Source organism: Caloenas nicobarica, chromosome 1, assembly GCF_036013445.1.
Source record: "Caloenas nicobarica isolate bCalNic1 chromosome 1, bCalNic1.hap1, whole genome shotgun sequence".
NCBI lineage: Eukaryota > Metazoa > Chordata > Aves > Columbiformes > Columbidae > Caloenas > Caloenas nicobarica.
The window spans coordinates 182,909,710-182,934,108 of record NC_088245.1 but is presented as its reverse complement, the minus strand read 5'-3'; the positions used below and the strand labels follow the sequence as shown (position 1 = coordinate 182,934,108).

The 24,399-nt window shown below is 41.3% G+C and overlaps 1 protein-coding gene across 1 annotated transcript in view; it reads left to right on the top strand.

Annotated features, from left to right (window-relative positions):
- The window catches only part of EPSTI1 (epithelial stromal interaction 1), a 50,629-nt gene that overhangs the window by 8,929 nt on the left and 17,301 nt on the right, over positions 1–24,399 (top strand). The window contains exons 2-6 of the mRNA XM_065658414.1: positions 1,624–1,682; positions 4,193–4,276; positions 7,997–8,070; positions 8,700–8,783; positions 14,342–14,415. Of these exons, the coding sequence (XP_065514486.1) occupies positions 1,624–1,682; positions 4,193–4,276; positions 7,997–8,070; positions 8,700–8,783; positions 14,342–14,415 (375 nt within the window). The remainder of the gene's footprint in view (positions 1–1,623; positions 1,683–4,192; positions 4,277–7,996; positions 8,071–8,699; positions 8,784–14,341; positions 14,416–24,399) is intronic.

The window sequence follows — 24,399 nt, the reverse complement described above, 5'->3', positions numbered from 1 at the left end:
ACAGTGATACGGCAGCAGGCAGCTTTTTGCACTTTGATCTCTTTGCATGAATTTCATTCCCCTTTTTAGCCTTAGTCTCAGGCCTCATTCTCTCATTACTTTTTCATGGCCAACTATGCTCCCTCTGCTTCACGGCTTGTCCTCTAGCCACCCCCTCTGGCCCTTTCTTTTTTTCAGAGGCTCAGATTTTGCTCTTCATTATTCTTTGTTTTCTGCTCTTTTCCTCGGGTCTTCACCTCAACGAAGTCAAATGAAATATTTGTCCCCATGCATGCAGATAAAACCCCTCTGAATGCTGCAGAGAGGTGTGAGCTTACGCTGAAGTGTGGAGTCAACTGCTGCTCAGTGCATTTCTGGTAAACCTTCACCCCTGCCCCGGCTCAGCTCCTGCTGAAGTGTAGACTCATACTCACACAATACACCATGTAGATAAACCTCTTCATTTTCTCCAAGTGGAACTGACATATTTTCATCACTCTTTTGATCACCTTGAGTCTCTAATGCACTCTGAACCCTGTCCTGCTTCTTTGCTGTCACGTTAGATTGATAGCTCCTTGAGACAGCAACCACATTTTGAATTAAGTTGAGCAAAACAAGGCCTTTGTCCTGCTTCAGTGAGTCGCACCTTAGGTATGACAGCAAGATAAATATGCCCAAGGAATTCCCCATGCCTGACACACACAAGGCTGAGACAGCTGGGCCTGTTCAGCCTGGAGAAGAGAAGGCTGAGAGGGGATCTTATCAGTGCATATAAATATCTCAAAGGTGGGTGTCAAGAGGATGGGACCAGACTCCTTTCAGTGGCACCCAACGACAGGATGAGGGGCAACCAGCACAGACTGAAGCACAGGAGGTTCCATCTCAATATGAGGAGAAACTTCTTTACTTTGAGGGTGCCAGAGCACTGGAACAAGCTGCCCAGAGAGGTTGTGGAGTCTCCTTCTCTGGAGACATTCAAAACCCACCTGCACACATTCCTGTGTGATCTGCTCTGGTGAACCTGCTTTAGCAGGTGGGTTGGACTAGAACTCCAGAGGTCCCTTCCAACCCCAACCATTCAGTGATTCCATGACAAGGAAACTGAGGCTTAGGCTGAGAGCAAATCACGTGAGTCCATCACAAACAATATGATTTTGCCCACTCCTTGGACAACTCTTGGGCAAACTACCTAAATCCATGAAGCGCTTGGTGCCCTCAAGATATGGGGTTGGACTGCCAGTACCAGTGCTCTTCCCAGTAGACAATGGTCCTCCTCCGTGCTTGAGCAAGCTGTCGAAGTAGTCTACCATGTGGAACATTTTGATTCAGGGAAGCAATTTGATTTGAAATGGCTGAGATTTGAGGTCAGCAGTCTAGAATGAGACTTGCATAAGAAAAGTGAAGGCTATGCTAAAAGTTTCTGAAAATTTTGTCTTTGGTATTTGCCACCAACTCCAAATATAACAAGTATTTCTAGATTATTTACCAAAAGTTCCTGAAGAGCTGAATCCAAATAAATACTGGTTTCGATATGAAGCTATTTGCCACAACAGCAGAAAACTGAGTTTGCTGATGAAAGAACCCCCTTCTAGTCCTGGTTTTCTGTAGACAGGAAAAATAAAATAGTATTTTCTTTCATTTTAGTGTCAACCCATATGTCATGATAACTCCAAATGAAACCAGAAGAAACAAGTTGCAACAAAGTAAGTTATCTAATACGGTAATACATTATTTCTGCTTGAATAAGTTTAGGGGTTTGTGGGCTTTACTGCACTTGGAACTTTTATCCTCATTTTTACAATGCTTTTACATGTGCAGCAGTGACAGTGAAGTCAGTTCTATGAGCGATCTCCATCATCATGTAGGTTTTTCTTAAGATTAACTTCTCATCTGACTAAACTTCATGCAGAATAAGTCTTGTTCAGGAAATAGTTTTTGGTAATTTCAGTGCTAGAGCTGTTCAAGTTGGCTTCTACAAAACTCAACTGGAATTAGCTCTGTTCCACTTTTACGGGATTGAATTCAGATTGGAGAAACAGACTTTGAACTCTCTCTGGGCTAGGGAGAGGAAGAAAAAAGATATAAATAAGAAATATTTTTGAAAATACTCTCATGAGGAGACCAAAGCAACTAGAACCACTGTTGGTTCTTGAATCTCCATATAAGGATTGTAGGGGGCTCTTTTAATGAAGCTGGGAAAGATAATTTTAAATGTTCACTTTTGCATGACTTTGTGTCTTGCTGGTGAAAGTAGCTAAGAGGAACACCCTGAACTCTACCAGAAAGATTAGGCACGTGTCAAAAAGGTTTCATTGGCAAAGCTACAGCAAGAGTTGGTCATGAAATTCTGTATGCAGAGCTGAACAAGCACTGCAGTCCTATACTCCTGGCTGTTTATTTGTGAAAGATATGGAAGCTCAAGGAGTGTCAGTTAGCACTTGTGTTTTGAGCCCTCAAGGAAATCACAGAATGTTAGGGATTGGAAGGGACCTCGAAAGATCATCTAGTCCAATCCCCCTGCCAGGGCAGGAACACCCAGATGAGGTTACACAGGAAGGCGTCCAGGCGGGTTTTGAATGTCTCCAGAGAAGGAGAATCCACAACCTCCCTGGGCAGCCTGTTCCAGTGTTCCGGCACCCTCACTGTGAAGAAGTTTCTTCTCAAATTTAAGTGGAACCTCTTGTGTTCCAGCTTGAACCCATTAACCCTTGTCTTACTGTTGGTTGTCACCGAGAAGAGCCTGGCTCCATCCTTGTGACACCCACCCTTTATATATTTATAAACATTGATGAGGTCACCCCTCAGTTCTCCTCTTCTCCAAGCTAAAGAGCCCCAGCTCCCTCAGCCTTTCCTCATACGGGAGATGCTCCACTCCCTTCATCATCTTTGCGGCCCTGCGCTGGACTCTCTCCAGCAGTTCCCTGTCCTTCTTGAACTGAGGGGCCCAGAACTGGACACAATATTCCAGATGAGGTCTCACCAGGGCAGAGTAGAGGGGAAGGAGAAACAGAGGAAGGAAACAGAGCAATTAAATCCTTTCTTCTCAAACCTTGTGAGTTTGGCTGAAATGCTTCACCAGCAGGCTGATGTGGGGTTGGTTTCCTTTGGTTGTAAGAAAGAAAAGGGACTTCTGAACCAAACCATCATCTTCTGGAAGGAGGAGCTGATTCTGACACTAACAGCAAAGGTGCTGCTGCTCTAGTAAAGATCTGTTTTCACTTTGTGCCACCAGTGTGCAAGGTCTGAAGCGTGCCAAGTATTTCTGCCTCGGATACTGGCAGAAATGGAGCCTTAAACCATTCTCTGCCTACGTGCTTGTTTTAAAGGTGAGATAACAAGTTGGTGTCTCTCTTGGGCCTCTTTAGAGACTTGCCCAGGAGCTGGCTTTATCTTTTTAGAGGAGAGCTGGTGTTAGTGTCTGATAGCCATAGCCTGCCATTACAAAATATGGTTCATGTTAGTTTTAGTAAGACTGAAATTAGTTCTTAGAGCAAGTGAGATATTATACTACTCTAAAATGCAGCTCCTCTTTTCATAGGCTTTGTGGGCCTTGCTATGAAAGGAACTGTTGGGTTTTTTCCTCTGTCAGTCGATAAGAGAGCACAGTTTAACCAACCAGCCATCCCAGAGCATGTTGCTGGTGTCCATGGCTGTCTTGACTAGACTTCCACTGACTACACTGGGAGCTTGCCACCCATCCCCCTTGCGGACACCATGTTGAAGTGTCTTAATTTGAAGCTGGATCATGCATTCCCCTTGTTTTTATTTAGGAACCATTTGATTGGGAGGGAAAATTACTTCTTCATTTCCCTGCTGAGGGGTCTTACACTACAAGCATTTCCCTACGTGCAGCAGTAACATCTTAATCATAACAACTTCTGCTTTACCTGCAGGAGTAAATACTGTGGTATTTACCTACAGGTTCCCAGGGGTTAAAAAGCAATCCATTAGCAGTCTTCTAGGTGTTTTTTGTTTTGCTTTTGGGGTTGAAGGCCCAGGGTTTGCTCACCATACAGTCCCAAGTCAGGCAAAACGTTTACCTTGCTAGTGATTCCAGTAACTGTGTAACCTCCTGGGGATTATCTGCATCCCTCAAGAATCGATTTATCTGTTCTTGGTTAGGTCTTCAGGGTTACATACAATTAGCGATACTGCCCGCTTTTTAGTACTGCTTCTAACTTCCATATATTTGTTTCTTTTTGTACCTACACAGTTGCTAAGAAAGAGCTAGATGACCTGGAGAAGTGGAAAGAAGAGCACAGGCCAGGGCCAGTTAAGGTGGTTCCACAGAAACTGGGTAAGACATGAAAATCAGCTATTATGAATGGCAAAATTTTATTTTCCAGGACATTTTTCACTTTTTCTCACATGCTACTTATTAAAGAGATTCCGTATCAATAAGGGTTAACATGAGCCTGCTGTTCTCTGTGCTCTTTGATGGTCATGGCAATGAAGATGTTTCTGAAGCAAAGCAACATAGATTGTCACCCAAGAAATCTGTTAGGATCAGTTCAGAAAATCTATACTAATATTTGGGAAAAGGAGGTGTATTATCCCTCCTGCTGGTGACATTGTCTGTGGTTGATGTCTCTGAGCGGGGGCATACTTGGCATTAGCGTGTAGATGGCCAGCACGCGTCAGAGAACCCCCAGTTACCTAGAAGAAATCTCCTCTGTGTTAGGGGCCAGTACATGTGCTTTCCTGGTGCCTGGCTCCTGAAGGGCGATCCCTGCAGCTTCAGGCATTTCCCTGCTAAATGTGTGTGGGGGTCTGTATCGCCCATTTTATAAAAATAACAACAAAGATAGGTAAATGAAAAACAGGATAAAAAGCTACAGGAGCTTAGGTCACACTAAACTGAACTCGTGCGTTTGATAAGATAGCCAACTTTTTATATAGACGAGAGGAACCGCAGTGGATCTCTTCAATTGTAATCACTACAAAGCATTTAATTTAGTGCTATTTGGGAGTTAGTTTAATTAAAAAATTTAAAAGACTGAAAAGAACTCAAATACACCCCCAATCCTGTACAGAGAATAGAGCTGCAGGTTGTGCTGAAACAGGAGGAAGGTCATTAGAAGTGCTTTTCAGGTACCAGTCTTTGACCTGTCTTGTTTTAGTATCTTTCTTTAACGTCTTTGGCATGAAAAGTGGGAGGGAGCTGATGAGACTTGCTGACAAGACAAAACTTGAAAGCATCACTTGTATAGAACATGATGAGGACACTGCACAGCAAAAATTGGATGACCTTGAGGAACTGCACTAATAGAAATGGGACAAAATTCATTCTGACAAAGTGAATTGTTATAATGATGTCTTTATTAGTTTTGTAAAACTAGAGCTCTTCTTCCTTCTCTTGGCTGTCGTAGGAGAATTTGGGGTACACAGTGCAGGCTGTTGTCTGCTTGAGCTGGGAACTAAGTTCTTCTTTTGCTGTACTATACAAGATAAGTTTGGGGTGGTTTGCTGTTTATAAAAATAGGTACCAGGTGGGATATGAAGGAAGTTGACTCCAACCCAGGTTTGTTTCTGGGGTCAAGGTGATACTGGTCCCACATGTTTGTTTTGCCCTGCAGCCTGAGTCCCAGTTGTTTGCCAGTGAACCTCTTTTTGGAAGTTGGTGTAACGGCATGTATTCCCACTATCACGTGGCCAGACATGCTGTTTGTGAGTTGATACACACTAGCTGCTTCTTGCCTGTGAGTAGTTCCTAGAAGGCATGCTTCTATCCCCACAAAGCTTTTTACTGAAGAAAGTTAAATCTGAAAACAGAAAGTTAAGTGTGTGGCGTCTATGCAGAATATGTGCAGGCTGGCTGCCTGACTGGGGATGTGGCAGCAAACCTGCAGTGACTGAGAGTGTGGGGAGTCTTAACTTCTTCTGGTCCTACTGCATTTAAAATGTTTCTTGGGAAAGAAGTAAATTAAGGAGGGGGAAAAAAAAAAAAAAAAAAGGCAAGAAAAAGCTGAAAGAATTCCAGGAGGTTATATGAGCTCTTCAGTCACTGGAGACTGAAACACATGCGCTATGTTCAGTGCGTCTGAAAAGAGGTAAGGTGCAAAGACTATTAGATCTTGTCATTCCCAGAGGAACAAATTTGGAGCAGAAGAGAGCTCATGGAAGGAGAAAAAAATAGGCATCTCTAATTTCACAACTGTAGGTACTCATTAAGGTAAAAAAGTATCCTATGGTATTTTCTCGAAGTGATTTTAAGAGGCTACACATCTAGTCCAAATCACTAGAGAATTCTTAAAGCTGAAGTTTCTTAACAATCATGCTTGTCATAGGGAAATAAGTATTCTGAATTTCAGCTCTGTAGTATTTCACTGGCAAACTTTCAGGTACCATGGAGGGATGAGAGTAATGAAGGATGCAAGTTCCACCCTCCTCCATAAGCAATGAGTGGAGCAACAAATCATGCCTGATAAATGCAACAGCCTCTTTTTTGATCACACCTAAAGCCAGCCACAACATACTCTGAGTTCAGTGAAACATTCATCGCATTACAGACAAGCCAGCCTGAATGAATTAAATTCATCTGAAAGGCTATAGGCAATGGCTTAATAATGATCAGTAAAATACTTGCTTAGAACCAATGTCCAGCAGAACATGCAGAAATGTGCAGTGAACACGAGTGTTAAATATTGTCAATAAAAGGCTAGAAAGAAAGATCAAGCATCCAAAAATAGCAATTTTAGTAGCAATTTTATTTCCTAGACCCAGGGAGGCAACACTCTCCAATGCCAGCTGTATGCTTATTGCTACTGCAGGATTGTTGCTTGTGTACTGTGTGGCCAGTCTTTCTTAAGAGCTTCATCTTATGGAGTTGTTTCTGGGTGTAGAAATGTTTCCTCACTTAGGGAATTGATCTCCCATTTGCTGAACCTCACGAAAGCACCTAAAGATTAGTTATCTTCCATTAGTCAGTGGAGAAAGCTGCTTTTAGTGATGGGTGATCCCTCCTGAAAGATCTAGTATAGGTGTCTTATATTTCAGGAACCTCAAGCAGCACAGGCCAGTCTGGCTGTTTCTGTAGAATAAACAGTCACATAGTGGGGAACTTCTCAGAAAATCATCAGGTGAAAATACAGCCCTCATTCTCAAAATGGGGTTGGGGCTGCTGTTGAGGTTTTTTTTTGCAACAACAGAGGGAATGAATTACTGGCTTTCCCAAAGCAAGAAAATACTTCAGAAAATAGTAAAGCAGAATGATACAACCAAAACTACTCCCTCCATCCCTTAAGACTTATTAGCATTTTCTCTGCGTGGTTGGCTTTTTGGGGATTTTTTTGTTTGTATTTTGTGCTGTATGGTTTGAGTTTTCTTGTTTGTTTGTTTTGGGGGTTGTGTTGTTTTGTTTTGTTTCTTTGTTTGTTTAAATTGAAGGCTGAACATTCTGGCCAGAGCTTTAGATGTTGTCAAAAGAGAGCCTGTGCCTTTGAAAAGGGCACCTTCTGCTACCTAGATATGAATAAGGGGTCTGTGGGAAAAGGCTTTGATTTCCATTTCAGAAAGGGGATTCTTCCTTGAGCCACAAGACACTACTTAGAAGATATTCAAATGATAGCATCCCATTAGAGCTGGCAGAGACTCCAAGCTCCTAAATTTGATAAAAGAGAAACTTTTTGGCAATAAAATTTCTGACTCTGTGTGACAAACTGAGCAAAGGTGGGGAGAGCTGGATTTGAAAATGAAGACTCATCTGCAAAGCGTGACTGATTTTCTGAAAATGGAATAGTTCCTCAGTAAACTGATCATATACTGTAGGATGTATTTGCTGGTAGAGTGGATGGTACAGTGGATGCTCTGTAAATAACAAGCTACTGCCTTTGACGGATGGATGAAATTATCAGAAAGGTCTCCTGTCTGTTCTCCTTAATGTCAGAGAGCTACTGTAATTATGAAAAATTTCCTGTATATGCATACATCCACCCTGTTTTATTGCTGTTTTCTGAAATGACTTGCATTTGAACTTAATATTCTCATGCGAAATGCAATTTATACTTTTTTTTTTAAGGTGGAATGGAATCAGAGGCTCAAGCAAGGCAAAAACAGCAAATGATGCTCATGCAATCTAAATATCAGCAAAAGGTCAGAAATAATAAATTTGTTTGTTTAGGAACTCAGGAAACAAAAGCTTTTCATGAAGTATTTCATATGGCTATAAAAAAAACTCACAGCTGCTTGACAAAGGAAAGTCATGAAACCTGAAGGAAGCAGCAGAAAACTAGAAACGAATGTTCTGCACCAAAGAAAATGAGAAATCTTGCTATAAATATGTAGCAACCCGTATAACAGATCATACCTAGAATGATAAGCGGTGTGGTTGTAAAACCACTTAGATGCTTCGCTGTATCTCTGGCATGATGCTGCCTACACTTCGACTAATTGATCAATGTACCACCCCATGCTGTGCTTATGTAGAAATGTTGTTCCTGTTGTAAAAGGTATAAATGCTTGTAAGTTATCAATCACCTGTGTGATTCCTTGCATGGATGCCCATTTATCAGTCCTAGATTTCTCAGCCTTCTTAAAGACAATATTGGAGCAGCTGGTGCACAGCCTGCTTTATTCAGTGTCTCATTTTAAGAAAAAATTCTGGAAACTTTCCTCAAACACACTCTAGGTTTGAAAGATGTGCAGTACAGGAATCAAGTTACCTTATGTGTTCTTCGTGTACATACATATGTAAAATAATATTCTATGTTTATGTCATACAGCACAAGAGAGAAGAATACGTAAGAGCAAAAAAGGCAGCTGAAGAAGCTGAAATCCTGAAAATGAAAGCAATTCAGAGAGAAAAGGTAAACATTGTTACTGCAGAGTTGGCATCATATAACAAAGTTCTTGTCTTGATGCTTGATTTTGCTGAACTACATGGAATAGGCTAAATGAAATGTTAGCCCTGGATTGCATCAGGGAGTAAGGAAATGCAGTCCTTCTTCTCTGAGTAGCTGCCTGACCCAGTGTTCTTTGAGGCTTGGATGTTCCTTTGGCTCTTCAGAAAATCCAGCCTTTCGCTTGCATCTGTACTGAAGAGTTAGAGAGAGAAAGGGAGAACACCAGGATCAGGATTCATACTGTCAATAGTGATAAAGTTTATATAGTTCACTGTGGCATGAGCTTTCTCTGTAAGATCTGATTATGGCAAGTGGCACACAGACCTTACAGAAATCCATAATTTCCTGCTGTACACATGGGAGGAATACAAGAAAACCCAGCCTTTCATGGTGGAAAAGGCATCCAAATCACAAAAAGGTCAGTACAGTCTATCTGCCTCGTGCTGAATGCACTCTCAAATTCAGGTGCCTATCCAGTGCTCCTAAGGGTGCACACCCTGGTGCATTGCTAACGTGTAAGATCATTTTTCCCTCTAGTATTTGCTATATATTGACACCAATGATAGCAGACTTTTGAATCTTCAGTTTTATTTTGCCTCTGTTTGTTTTCTCTAGTTATTCTCACAAAGCGTCTTCTCCTCCTGTGTGCTGCATAAATCTTGGTAAAAGTTCATTCCTGTCTCCTTGGTGGAAAGCAAGTAACACTCGGCTGAGAATGTAATGTGAAATTTAAACTAAAAAAAAAAAAAAAGAAAAGAAAGGGAGCATAATACTTATGTGCACAGTAGTAATGAGAGAAAGGGAGGTTTCAGATTTGCAGGTTTTGTCTCCACAAGAGTAAAAATTACCTTTTGTGCAAAAGCTGAAGGCTGAAGGTTAATTAAAAAATCATCACTACTGGATGGTGTACAAGGTTATGCGTAAACAAAAATAGCCTTAATTGCATCTAGGTAAGGGCTAGTGTGTTCCCAGTCTTTCAGTGGTTACCATTAATCTTTGGGGATAAACAGTAGCTCACAGGTGCATTAAATATTATCAGATACCAGCTCACGTGTATCTCCAGAAGTAATGATGATAGCAATGGTTCACTTATTAAATATATGTTGTTTGCCTATGGCCATTGGACAAGAAAAATGTTTGCAAGACTGCTATAATTTATAGTTACACCTAGAAAATACATTGATGTATCAGTTTTGTTTTCATGCTCTTTAATTTCCTTACCTTCACTCCCACAGATTATAAAATCTTTATAGATGTTGTAGACAGTAAAATAGTAACTATCAGTTTCTTCTAAAGGAGAATGCAACATCATGGCAAACATCTTTGCCAAACAGACTGCTTAATTTGAATAAATAAACATATACTCACAAAGCAAACAAACAAAACAGAGGAGCATGAAAGGGAACTCCTAATTTGAATTTGTTTATTTGAGTTATCTTCCACAATAGTGATTGAGCTGATGAAGATTTCTGCTTAGAAGATGTTTATATACTAAAAATTTGATTCTGTTTAAGAAAAGCCTGCTGGAAGCCCACTAAAAGGTGTCAATTTTGCTGTCTCACCCTGCCTGCAGTTGAAAGGCTCCCAAGAGCTGAGGATGACAGGAAAGGGATACTAAAGAACTGGTACTGTAGGGCCAACAATGGGCCTTGGTTACCACAGGAGAGGAGCTTTTTTTTTTAAGTACTAGATTTGTAGGCAACTGCCCATGCAGGGCATCAGCTGAGAGCATGTTTTTCTGCAAATTCACAAGCAGTCTTTTCTTGCTGGCTAGTCTTTGTCTTTCTTTTGCTCAAGGTTATTCATTCAGTAAAAACCAAATTGTCTGAAAGGAGATAGTGGCTAGCCGGCTTTATCAGCAGGGGCCCCGAAACTCTCACAGCTGGAGACATACTTTGCCAACAAATGTGAATGGTGAAGCCCTGGAGATCAATGCACGGTGACTAGAACAGGTGCTGGTACTCAACTCTGTTCTTCTTTGATTGCAAGGATGATGGACTGTAAGCCAGTTGTGCTTCTGAGCACAGGATCTCTTTATGTTACTGCTTTAATGCTTGTTTTGCAGTGAGAGGCAGTATCCGTGCTTCTGTTATCCTTGTGACCAAGGGAAAAATGGGTGTCTGCCAAGGCAGTACCCCAATGTGGAAGGTCTGCCTTACCATCTGTACAAATCCACCTGCCTGTCTCTGTCAGTCTTTAATTAACCGTGAGGTTAGATACTGGAATACCAATGCTCTTAGCATCTGCCTTGTCTCTCTCCAGCTCCCAGAGAGAAGAAGGGTGGATTCTTCCCCCTCATTCTGTGTTCCACAGGACCTGTTTGTGTGAACTAGTACTCGAGTCTCTGTGTGTAGGGGTGAATGGAATTTGGGATCATGTGCACTCCATGTCAGGCAGCTTGTCCTGAGACTGTTTTGGTTTGTTTTTTCGGAGACATTCTGTAACATTAGCCAGGGAGTCCATATTTCTGTATTTGTCCCTAGTGCTGACATGCATGTCTGAGCTGCAGAAAGTATGGGAGTACATGGGAAGTAGCATTATTATTATTCACTCATTAGTAGCAGGCATCTGCAGTTGGGTATCTTTTGTGCAGCCCTTCACGTCAGATTTTGACCAGACTGAACCATAACTTCCTTTGTACCTTTTGGATGAAAGGACAGTCAAAGTTCCCCCAAAAAATAAGCAAGTGACTAAGAGTTGGCTTCTTTTTTTTTTTAAGCTTTCTGCATTTGTGCTCTACACAAAATAGCCAGTGCACTGGGTATTTCTGGTTCCTGTCATTCGGCCTCTTTTGTTATCCTGCCTTTAGCCTTTCCTTGTATATTCTAAATCTTGACTAAATATTAGAAGAGGCAAAAGATCTGAAGTCAAAAGGCTCAGTGTAATTCTGCTGCGTGCAATTTTCTTCTGCTGTAGTAAGAGTCCTGACATCTTTAGAAACTATCCTATTTAGAATAAGCTGTAATTTCATTTTATTCTTTATCAAATCATGTGCTTTTTAATTTGACTGTGTTAATCAGCATGAATAGCCTTTTAGGGGAATTTGTTAAAACCAGGCACTTTACAGACCTTCTGCTAATGCTTTTCAACATGTTTACCTTCAATATCACAGATGTTCCACTCTTGGCTTTGTTTTTGAAGGTTGTGCCAAATGTGGAGTGCTTTGGCAATGTCTATTGATAGATTGTCATTAGAATGTCCCAGTCTCGTTGCCTGTCATCTGTATACATCCTAAGCAGGGGTCCCAGGGTAAACCTCCATGGTAGAAAACAGTCACACCAGTCACAAGTAAATAATTTCAATATGTTAGAGTTTTCTTCAGGCACTATTCTGGTGGTAGAACAATTGTAGGGTATTTCCTTCTTTTTCATCTAGTGGAAGACATAGAGTTGTATTGAAGGACTGTATTTATCAAAGTTAATACCACTGTGTTCTGCTAGCTAGGAGCTAGATCACAGCAGCTCTGGTGAGCTTTGGGCTTGAAGTTTCATGAGCCTGGCAATGTGATGGTGGAGCTCATGTCAAATGCTTTTTCAGGGGTAACAGCTTTCAGTGTTGAGCAGTGGTGGGGAAAAGCTTGGGAGCTATTGCTGGTGTCCTGCGAGTATCAACATCATTTTGACAATAATAGATGCCAACAGATTTCCTTTCTTCTTCTTTCATTTCTTTCCCTGTAAATTGTTAAGTTGCACAGATAGGTGGGAGTCTTTTGCCTAAAAAATCATCTGTCTCTGGATAGAGGGGTTAGGAGCAAACAAGATACCCCTTGAACACTATCAAAATTTACCTGTACTGTTGGGTGATATTCCTTACTTTAGTTGTTTTTGTTGTCTTTTTTCAATTGCATCAGTACTTTATACATTCTACCACTGTCTCAGCATGTCAAATGAGTGAGCAACAGGACATCTTATTCAGAGATTCATCTTCCTCCTTTTGTTTATTTTCCCATTGCCTTTTTCCAAATAACAACTTTTATTTGCCTTCCAACAGTTTATACTGTTATACAATGTAGTGGCTCTTTTCCTGTCTGCAGACATCTGGCAGGATTTTGTTTTTCTTAATCCGATATAGGCTGAGGAGGAATTTGCACTTGTTTCGCAAATCTCTTCCAGACAGTGATTCTTTATCCAATTATAAAATACCCACCCTGAAACCACTGAAGGCAAAGTAGTTGAGTAACTGCCAGTAGAAATGTAGTTTTTCTGAAATGTTATTTATTGCAGGACAAGAAGATAATGATTGGGGTGAGGGTTACAGCCCTGTGTTTTTAACACCACTTTCCCCCTTACACACACACACACACACACACATTCTACCTGGCCTTGCACAATACCTCCACCCAGGTACAGTGTCATGTCCCCAGTTTGGGGCTCTGACAAAACGGGCCATTCCCACCTATAGCTCCCTTCTCATCATTGCAAGGTATTGTCTGAAATTTCCAGGGCACTTCATTTAGAGCAATGCCTGCTTGCGGGGTTACTAAACAATTACTTTTTTCATTTTGGGGGCGGATAATGAGTAGAGTGACAACCTGAGGTTGCAGTTTGCTCAACTTTAGTCATCGTGAACCTCGGGTGGAAGGTCTTGTTGGAGCATCACCCCACCAAGTGCAGTGTGGGAGCTTGTGCTCAAAATATAGCAGGGCTGAAATCTCAGTTTGGCACTTCTGATTTGTGCTTTTAATACACTGAATTGCCTTTTGACTGCTCTTCCCACTGGACCTACCTACAGCCTGCACATAAAAAAAAAAAAAAATTGACCAGCCTCCTTTTGGCTTGAATTTAGCTTGAGCTACGTACTACCGTTGCAGCAAGTTCTCTATTTCTGCTTTAATATTTTATTCAACTTGAATTTTGAGGGTAGAGCAGCTTAGATGAACCTTTCACTGGAAAATATGTGCAATTTTATATTAAAGGACTTAATCACTTATGTGGTATCCAGATTTCCAAAGGAGTTTCCTCTGTCAAGGTTTGGGTCAAATCTTGCACTGGGCATGGTATCTGAAGGAGAGTAACACTGGTTAAGTATAAATGTCTCCCACTTTCATCAGTCTTAGCGTGTATTCAACTGGTCAGTACCTAGTGCTCCTGAAGGCCACAGGTCTATGTGCAGAGCTACATGTACTTGTATCACTGCGCTTTCGGTGCTACAACACTATCAACTGCTTTGGTGGTGGGGTTCGTGTCCTCTACCTTCTTGCTAGGACCAATGTTGCATCAGTTGTACCAAGACACGGCCCCAACAGTGCTGTGGCATCAGAACTGGGAAGGCTCACAAGGCCCTTTGTGTGGACAAATGGGTCTGCCAGGAGCACAGTGCGGTTTTCTGTTTCGACTCTCGACTAGGAACTGTTTGGTCATGTCTGAATACTTTTAAATTTGAGATTGGGTCACTTCTGTACCCAACTACTGCTGTAGTTGTTTTAAAAAACAGAACGTGTAAATACTTGAATTGAAGTAATCAATGTATGTTTCTGGCTTACTGGAAATCTCAAGTATCTTTTCCTGTTTTTAATGCTGTAGGCAGAGAGACTTGAAGTTAAAAAAAAGCAACAAGAAATGCAAAGAAGAGAGATGTTCTTTGAAGATCAATATTAGTAAGTAAAACTTAGTACCTAAAATTCCTCATCTGCTTGTCCTTCTGTTTTGAGGTTTGTGGGGGTTTTTTTGGTGGTTGTTGTGGTTCTTTTGTTGCTTGCTTTTGTCTGGTTTGGGGCTCAGGAAGGGTTGGGCTTCTGTTGCTGTGTTTTCATTTTTTGACTTGAAACTTTTGACAAGAAGGCAACGGGCACAAACTGAAACACAGGAGGTTCCCCCTGAACATCAGGAAACACTTTTTTTTACTGTGAGCATGACTGAGCATGGGCACAGGTTGCCAGGGGGGTTGTGGAGTCTCCATCCTTGGATACATTCACAAGATCTGGGCACCTGGCTCTAGATGGTTCTGCTTGAGCAGGGAGTTGAACAAGATGACCTTTGAGGTCCTTTCCAGCCTCAACCACTTCTGTGATTCTGTGAAATATTCCGAGACTCCTCCATACCTTATTCTGTGAGAAATTTGGTTTAGTAGATTTCTTTTAGCTTCTTGAAATATACACTTTGAAATGAAAACTGTGAATTATAGAATGACTTCATGCTTTCTCTAACTGAATCAATATGTGATAATTCAATCCAAGACTAATTATTGAAACAAGCATATAAATTACATCTCCACCTATTTATTTTATTGACTACTAAAGAAATCTAACCGTCATGGAAATAATGCAGACTTCCTTTATTTTGCATAGTCTTACAGCTTTTAAATGTAGAGATCTGCTGTGAAGACCTGTTTCCCAAGAATACCTCCTTAATGTCAGATTTAGATATGGCTTAACTCCTGACATAACTAATTCCATTGGCAGTGAAGGTCCTGCCTTGCCAGTTCACTCTACCCTATTAATTTATTTTTAACTGATCCAAACCAATTCTATTACATAATTATCACTCAATGCTGTTTAGTCACCTTTACCATTTTTATCTTTGGCTCTTGAAATTACTCATCTGTGTTCTTAGCATGACTGATTGCTCTTCCCTCCTCTGTGACCTTTAAAAGAGTCACTTTTGTCCCATGCTAGTAGTTCCGGTTCTTTCATCATTTGTCTGGACTCTGTTCTCTAATGTATAGACATTTTAGTGCTTTCTCATTGATCTCAGCCTCTCTTGTCATTTTCATTTTATTTCTACCTATTTGGCTTTAGGTACAGTTCTTTCCTTAAATACATTGCCAACGTTTTGTCTCTAGATATTTGTATTTTGCCTGCTGTTTGTCCTCTGTGTGTCTCAGAGTAGATTTCCCCACCACACACCTTGATTCCTCAGGATTTCTGAGGACCCTGTGTAGCGTTAGGTCTCTGCCCGTTCCAACAGACTTAAGTACCTTCATGGTCTTCGAACCTAGCTCAACAACAACGTCATCAGGTCTTTTCAGCGCAATGTCCTCAGTTATGGGACTTGCTTTTTCCTGAGGGGATTGTCAAGGTTCTTATCTTCCCATTTAATATGATTTTTGTCTTAAGGTTTATTCAGTTATGAACTGCGATGAATCTCTTCCTTTCCATCACCTTCCCTGTCTGTACCTTTTTCTGCGCAGGGTGAAATGAATTCTGCTGATCAGCACTTTTTCCATTAAAATTAAGCTTCGTGCTGTCAAAAGCAGGCCCAAAGCCTCTGAAACACCTTCATGTGGGTTGTCCCCAGGTGGTGTAGGAGCTCAGGGTGCCTGGGCACTGAGAAGGAGACCAGCTGGCAGCCGTTCTGTCCACTGATTTAGGAAAGCCTTGTGAGCATTCAGCTGATGTCATCTTAGGAAACCAAACTGACTGGTGCAACTGAAGGTAAAGATGGACTGTTGAGCTCCATTGCTTGAGATTATGTTCAACTATCAGAAGATTATTTGTGTGTACTCTATTGAAAATACACCAGGAGGGCCCTGTAGATACTGCACCTGGAGAAAGTGAGATGAAAACTTACCTACAGTGAATGCAACTTGGGTTGGGCAAAAACCTCTCACACTGTACAATGTGCCCCTGGTGCCTTCCCTGGTCTGAAGGAATCCTCTGGTGGGTGGAGGCAGAGGAATCTTTACCTCTGGATGTTGTTGAGGTTGCATTGCTAAGATACATTGCCATTATGGAGCACAATATCCAGGAGTAATGGAAAGATACTGTGTGACATCTCAGATCTTGTGAAGTAACTCCACTGAAGTACTATTGGTTATTAGAGACATGTTTGCATAAAAGTGCTTGGTATTTAAAGATGTGCTTTCACCTACTATGCAAAAACGAGTGACTCATTACTTCCATCATCCAAGACCTTATGTCTAGAGGCGAAGAGAACAAATATCACGTTGGGCCCCTTTCCTCACTGTCTCTGCTAGAGTATTTTGATCTCCTTCCCTGCTTGCTGGGAGAGAGGGGAAGGAAGGTCATGTGCTGCATATAAAGCAATGACCTCTGCAAAGTCATGGCCTGCGGAGCCATTTCAAAAGATAAGCTGTCTTGTTAGTCTGTCCTCTGTAAGCATCTGTAGCTGCAACATCACAATTTTCCTGAGGAGATCAATGCCTACCAGCAATCTCATTAGCAGAGAAACCTTTTAAAATTGATCACCACCTCTAGCTGTATTGGCCTCCATGGGGCACAGCCCAATCAGTACCTCTCCTGTATGAAGTGCCGCTTCTATTTGATAAGGAAAGGCACTTAAGATTCTCATGTCATTAACGTACTCTAACAATAAAGTATGATGCTGCCCAGAGGTTCATTGTTCTGATTAAATTCCTGTCACTATTAAAAACAAGAACCTCTCACTGAAATCCCCTTTCAAAGGTTGTAACATGAAGGAAGTGGATGCCAAAAGTAAAAATTGTCTGCAACCTTGTCCACTGTCTGCAGAATACAGTTATTTCCTATCTCTTGAAAGCCTCGTTAGCTTCTTTGTGTACAACTGCCCCTTGAAAGTCAACAGTATCTGTTATCACAGCTGCTTTAGTATGTGTTTGTGCCTTGTGAGAATGAGGTCTAGACACACATGCAGAGTGGTGTGGAAAAGTCTGCAAGTCTCTCTTGGGATCAGCAGCTCCTCTGACTCAGGGGGACTCGAGCATTGTTAAGTGACTAACATGGGCAAAACTCACAAGGTATCTCCTAAAGTAGCTATGTATAAAAGGCCTGAAGAGCACACAGGAGCAGACTTTGGGCTAGGGGAATTACTGCATGGCAGGATTGCTGTGGTTTGTACTAACAGAGGAGAAGCGTTTGAAGGATTTATCAGTGATAATGTCACTGTGGTTCTGCCTCTGCAGAAACCAGATCTAGAAACTAAGGAGTACGTGTGCACTTTTCTGCTGGAAACTACTTACACACGAAATGGAGTCCTTTCTTCTGAGTAATGGTGTCTTGGATGCGTTTTGCATTGATGGCCTGTGGTAGAGACTGTGTTTCTGTCAGAGTACATTAATATGGAATGAATGCTTCTGTAGCCCATATTTTGCAATTGCTAATCCTTGTGAGGAAAGGACTGAGTGTCTATCTTTCCAAATGGGAATGAAGAAGAGGTTAAATGGCTGACCCAGAACTTTTCAGGACATAGCTCTTTAGTTAGGACACAAAAATTGCCATTTAAACAGCAATGAGGAATGGATACCTCACGACTTGCTTTTCTCTGTGGCTTGCTGTGCAGGCTGTATGAATCTGTGCCTGAACTGTAGTGAGTCTCACCATATGGTTTTAGCCCAGCTCTCTAGTAAGGTACTTTTATTTAATTCGGATTCAACTTCCCAGAAACGGTAGTGTTGGATGTGGTTCACTGCTTTTCTAATAGCCATCTGCCTCTTTATGTAATGGGAAAGGCAGTCTAGAACATAGGGTTACTTTTTAATAGGACAGGATGGCTGTTGTATCACTTCATCCTTCCCTTTGCTACATTTTCGTGCCTCTGTTTTTGTGAAGGTTGTATTCCTGTAAAAATTCCTGGCACTGCTGCACTCGGGTACATGTGTGTGCTTCATATATTCTGCTCAGAATTTGGAGCTGGAAACAAAATTTGCCATAGTGTCTCTAAGTGCATATTCCAAACACAATGCAGGAGGTTCACCAAACCAAGCTGATATACTCTTGTCTGCCAATGCAGTGTTCTCAAAAGTCATAAAATGCAAGAAACTAAAACCTGAATCAAAACAGAATTTTTATTTATTTATCTATTTTTACAGGATAAATACTAGTGTCCTTGCCCGTTTTCAGTCTCCTATGATGTGTGGTTCAAACAGCAGGCTGGTAACAAATTTTCCCCACAGAAGTGCAAATGTAAACCTGACCAGACTTTTAATACAGGTTGCTAGCGAGAATGAAAGAGGACTCACACAAAAAGGGTTTGCAGCCTTGAAAATCTTTTGTTTGCTTCTTTTCACCACAATGGTCTTAGTTTTGTTCATTTGCTCCTGATTATTTTAAACATTGTCAATTATTTAGCTAACAGGCAGAAAACTAGGCTTTTATAGACATCCAAAGGGACTCTCTTGAGTGTAATAATGAAGGCAGTTTATTGAACGCCTGTGAGGTTGCTTTCTAATTGTACGCATTAATCTGCCCATGCAAGCTGGCTGAAAATATAGAAGCAGATTGCACATGCAGATGGAGCACACAGAATGGAAGATCTATGCAATAGACATATAAAAAACTGCATTTTCCTTAAAACTAGATTTATGCTTATTACTCCAGATAATAGATGAAACTTGATGTCTAAAATAACTTCCAAGAATGTTGGATGAGTTGGTGGGAGGAAAGAATATCCTAGCTGCATTATTTCATCCAGTCAGGAAAACAAAAAAAGGCAGTGGGTTGACAGGAAAGATTGTTTTTTGGTGTGGGTGGGAAGTGATGGAAATAATTCTGCTGAGAAAGTTCCCTCTTTTTTTTTTTTTTTTTTTTTTTAAACCTATTTTTATACTTCCTTGAAGCGTTATACCTAAAATGAACTAGTACCACATTTTTTGTTCTTATCCCCAAGAACAGGAACACATACTCAGGAATTTGCAGACAAGAAAGCCTATCAGCCAAAGATAGCAGAGTTTTGATCACTATCATTAGGTTTGTCCAAGTCCTCCTTAGTATGCTTGTGGATCACTCCCAGTCAAGTCTGTGAATTCTGCATTAAGCTTGGTATGTGGCTGCTGGAAGGATTTGTGCTGGAAAGCAAGTGAACTAAATACCCAGAGATTGGCCTTTCTTCCCAGTAAAGGGCATAGCAGAAGAGCCATCAACAACAAACAGGAATTTAATGGGTTAATTATTACACATTGTAATTTTTCACCTTATAGCTTCCAGCAAATGATGAATCCCCCCACCCACACCAAAAAATGGATGTTACTTCATGCCGACAGTTTTGCACATAGCTGATGTTTGGGTTTTTTTTCTTACCCAAAAGCGGACTCTGTCCTGCAGGTGTGGGTTAGAGTTGAGGTACAGGAGAGTCGGAGTTGAGGGTGTGCTTGTTGCTGACAGACAGGGATGTTTTTTCTACCTTGCCCCTTGTTATGACCCAGCTGTGGGAAACATGGCAGCTGATTGTAGCTGTCTGAACTTATTTAAACCTTTTAAACTTCTTGCTGGGGTAAATCTCTGCAAAGAGGAAGGGATGTGAGAGGAAGCACGTGTAACTCTACACCAGCAAAAGCCACTTGCAACTTTCTTAATGGCTTAATTTTGAAATATGTACCTTTGGTGGGATTGTTTTCACAAATGGTATTATTGGCTCTCCAGCTTCATTCCTACTTCAGCAAATTATTTTTATTAGTGAAAATCCCAACTACACCTCACTTTGGGGTCTCCTTCTCTATCTCCTAACACAGAATCTATGGGTAAACCTGCACAAATGGACAACAATCTCATCGACCTTTGTGTCGACGTCTGGAATTTCCTCTGTTTTCACATTTTATGTTGTTAGGCCACGTGCCAGAGGAGCAGCAATGGCCCTAGTACCATCCAGCCTGGCTTGTGGATCAGAGCAGGTGCCCCACCAGGATGCATCTGGCAACGCACAAGGCAGAGCCCTCACTGGGGAAGGAACAAGGGCATGAGTAAGAACACACCTGCCGTGGACCTTACTGAAACAAAAGGCAGCTTTTCTTGGGGGTAGGCTTTGGTAGTGTTAAGCAACTGATCTTAATTTCCACGCAAGTTGAGGAAGTTGTTATGCTTAGCCCGTTAAATATGTCAAAGTGGCACCAAGAGTATAGAGATGCTTGCTGGTGCTGCGAAGAGATGTGTCTTGAATGAAATTCAGTTTTGATTTTTTGGTTTTGTTTTTGAGCGGAGGAGTCCTGCTATTGTTTAAAAAAACATCATGAAACTTCTGGGCAGATGTGTAAAACTAACACTATGTATGCATTATGCACAGTTCTTAGTTTTGCAGCTGAATTGGAAGAAAATGGTGAAATATTACTTTAGCATTGTTTACTGGCTGATGTGTCCATGTCATTCAGCACTAGATGCTACTTCTGTTGTCTTAGTCACTAGTCATGTTGTCTCCTCTCTGAAATGCTATAGTGATTTACCTGGCTTGTGATTCTTTATTTTCATTTTTTATTGCTGTTTTTGAATGGCTCTTAGCATACTTGTGGACATTCATTAGAGCAGAATTGTAATGCTGGGGATCCCGCAGCTTGAGAAAACAAGTTCAGGAGCTGTCTTGTTTTCAGTAGTAATAAGAGTGGCCATTATCTTTTAAAAACTGTCAAGAGAAATAGGTTTATGTTATGTGCAAAAGTATTGTGTTGCTTTTTTTTTTTTTTCCAAAAGCACTGGCATAAAAGCCAGTGTATTTTTCTGTATCCTGGCATTTCAATATCCATCAATTAAAGCAAAAAAATTAGGTGCCACTGGTCACTGGAAAGCAGTAATGAAGATTACAAAAAGCCTTTTTAATTTATGCATTTTTAATGTTAGCGTGTAAACCAGACTTAAATCCAAGAACTTTATGTGTAGGCAGAAAAATTATTTTCTTTACATCTTTGTTCTGAGAGGAATACAGTCTCAAATGAAAAGCTTAGCAAGCAGTGCCGTGCGGCTTCTGGGTGGAGGCAGATGCTGGGGCCGGAGTCCATGTCCTTCCTCATGTCCCTAAGGGCGAATCCTTTTCAGGACTGGCTCTTCTGTTTGCCTTATAGATGTGACAGGAGTTAAGACCAAATGACACACAAAGTTAAAGACCTTATTCTGTGCAGGATTTTAGACCTCGGGTCCTGCAACAAGATCGGTTGTGGGTTTTCAGATCTTCCACAGTTGCATGCTGGGGTCAACTGTGGAGCTTTCTGCTTCTCGGCCCTCAAGGCCGATGACCCTGTAAGAGCATGGCAGCTCCTACCTAGGCCAGAGGAACCTCGGCTCACTCTGGCTTTTACATCCACCCCTGTGTCTCACACCAGTGGGAATGTGGGCAGAGCACGCATTGAGTCCCAAACAATAAGAAATGTGTGTGGATTCCCTGATCTACAAGTGGCTTGTGGGTGCAGGGTGCCAGCTCTAAATCCCAAAACTACATAGTTCTCAGTAGAACTCGTGTTTCTGCATTTTACATGTACTTGTTGAGCTTCAAGCATATGCACTTACGTAACAGCTTTTAAAAAAGGATTCTGCCTGAAGAATAGTTGTGAAAAGTTAAAGCTGTGTATCTGAGAACCCACAGAAAGCATCTGCAACAGGGACTAATTTCCACAGTCATGCCCTGAGCCCTACCAGCACGTTTCTCAACGATCCTGGCAGCAAAGTCATTATTTTCCTATGACAGCCCTTAAGACTTTTCCAGCCCCTGAATCCAGTGTAGTGCTTCACACCTCCACGGCTGCATCTATACTAATAAATTATACACTGTCAATCACTGTCACTTTTGAGGCCAACAGGCCTAAAACTGCCTGCTTCCATTGCTAGTAAACATTTTTACCTCCCAAAATGGGGCAGATGTATCCAAAGTGCCTGTTGGGAGTTACTTGTGTTTGATATTGATTCTGAGACAGCAGCCAGGAGTTATTTGGGCAAGTGCTATTTGGAACAGGTCAGAACTATTCCAGGAACTGCTACCACATTATAGAAGGCTGAGTTCCCATGCTAAGAGTGTTGCCTGGTGCTATTAAATGTACCAGTATGGGAGTAGCCTTTTTTAATTAGCAGAGCAAAAGGCTTGTTCCCAACGTTGTAATGGGAAAAGGGGCTACTGAGAAAAACTGGAGTGGTCATATGAGGGTATTTTGTCTAACCAGTGCTTCTGAAGGTCTCTCTTCCCTCCAGCCTGATGCTTAGAGGTTGTCAGAGCTTGGGTTAGCAGCCTGGTAGGAGGGTGCCATCTTCTTGGTTTGTCTAAATTTTGTATCTCCTTTGGCTAGCTGTTTTCAAAGGGTATCAGGATGCTGCAGTATTGAAATGAATTTCTTCAGCTCATGCTCTTCTTTCTTTAATATTAATTACTTTAGAGGAACACATTTTATTAACGTCTTTGATTAGCCCTTAGAGTTTTAGCAAGCAAGTGAGATGTTACTCCAACTGTCTGAACGTGGAACACCTATGGACACTTTGATATGCTGATTTCCTTCTGGAGATAATGCTTTCCTCTCTGGAATATTAATTGAACTGTCATCTCTCTGACTTCCCCTTTCTCTGCAGCATGGCTTATGCTATGCTGGGCATTGCTAAACTATAAGTATAATATTATGAAAAATAACATTCAGGCAATATTTTGACAGTCTGGCAACTTCAGATGCATTGCTGGGTTTCCATAGAGATTATACACAACGAATTAACACATATGACTGACTTGACTGTCAGGTTCAGAAACCTGAGTCGCTTTCTTTTGCTAGGGACACTTTATTAATGTATTACTTAATTTGGTATAGTAGGGTGTTTTCTGTATTCAAAGGCAGTGTACAGTCTTGTCGAGAAGCTTTCACTCTTGTAATCATCTTTTATAATACTGAAATTGAGTTAGCTTTTCATCTATCAGTGCGCTGATCCGGGAAATGCAGTATCTTCACCCTCCACCCCATTTTTATGCAAATAATGAGAACTTCCACATACCTCATGTCATTCTTTTGTCACCCATAAGGAACTAGGACATCCAGGTATACCCCCAAATCGCCAGATATTTCTTTGCAGAGTTTCAACCTTCTCAAATGTATCCAGACTTTCTGTAGGAGTTTTTAGTCTTTATTTTAGCAGTTTTAGCATAGGTAGAGAAACACGAAATCTGCAATTTAAAACTTCAAGTTCCCAAAATTATTCTGTGCAATCTCACCACTCAACCACGCATCTTTCATGAAGAAAAAAAAAAAAAGTGAGTGCTTAACACTTGCGTGAGAAGACTACTAATTTATTTAACCTTGATGTACAGGTGCTTTGTATGTCGGGGAACTTTATGTTTCACTTCGTGTTTTCTGTATTGTGCATTGGCTGAGGTCCATGTTAACTGCCCAGGTAACGAAGGAAAGGGAGTGAACTGGGAATGCTGAGACTCTAAAAGCATAGTTTGCTACAGCTTGAGCAAGTACTCTGTACCTGAAGTGGTAACAGATTTTTTTTTTTTTTTTTATTGTGTAGAATAGCAGAGAAGCACCTGTGGGTTCTTGTTCTTTTTCCACACTTCTCCGCAATATACCCACTGACAAGCAGGACATTTTCCAAAAATGCATCTACTCACTGTTTCAGAACATGGAGTGAAAGACAGGAACACGCTTGGTAGTCTGTTTCAGCAGTTAGTCATCATCACGCTTTGGCATCCAAGGCTTTTTCTCCAAGGTTAAGTAGCTGCCTTTGGTAGTGGTATCTTCTTCCCTGCAGAGCTAGCTGTTTGCCCTGTTAGCAGAGAAAATCTTTGTGTTGAATGCCTCTTGAAGCACTCTTTCTGCTCTCACTTCAGTACTTTCATGCTTTCAACAAGCTGTATACAGAAATAAAATTGCCTCTTTCCTCTAATTCTCTTCCTTTGAGTGAGCAAAGACTTGAATAGATATGCCTGGGACTGCAGGTTAGGAAACTGATTCCCAGTCATGGCACTGAAAC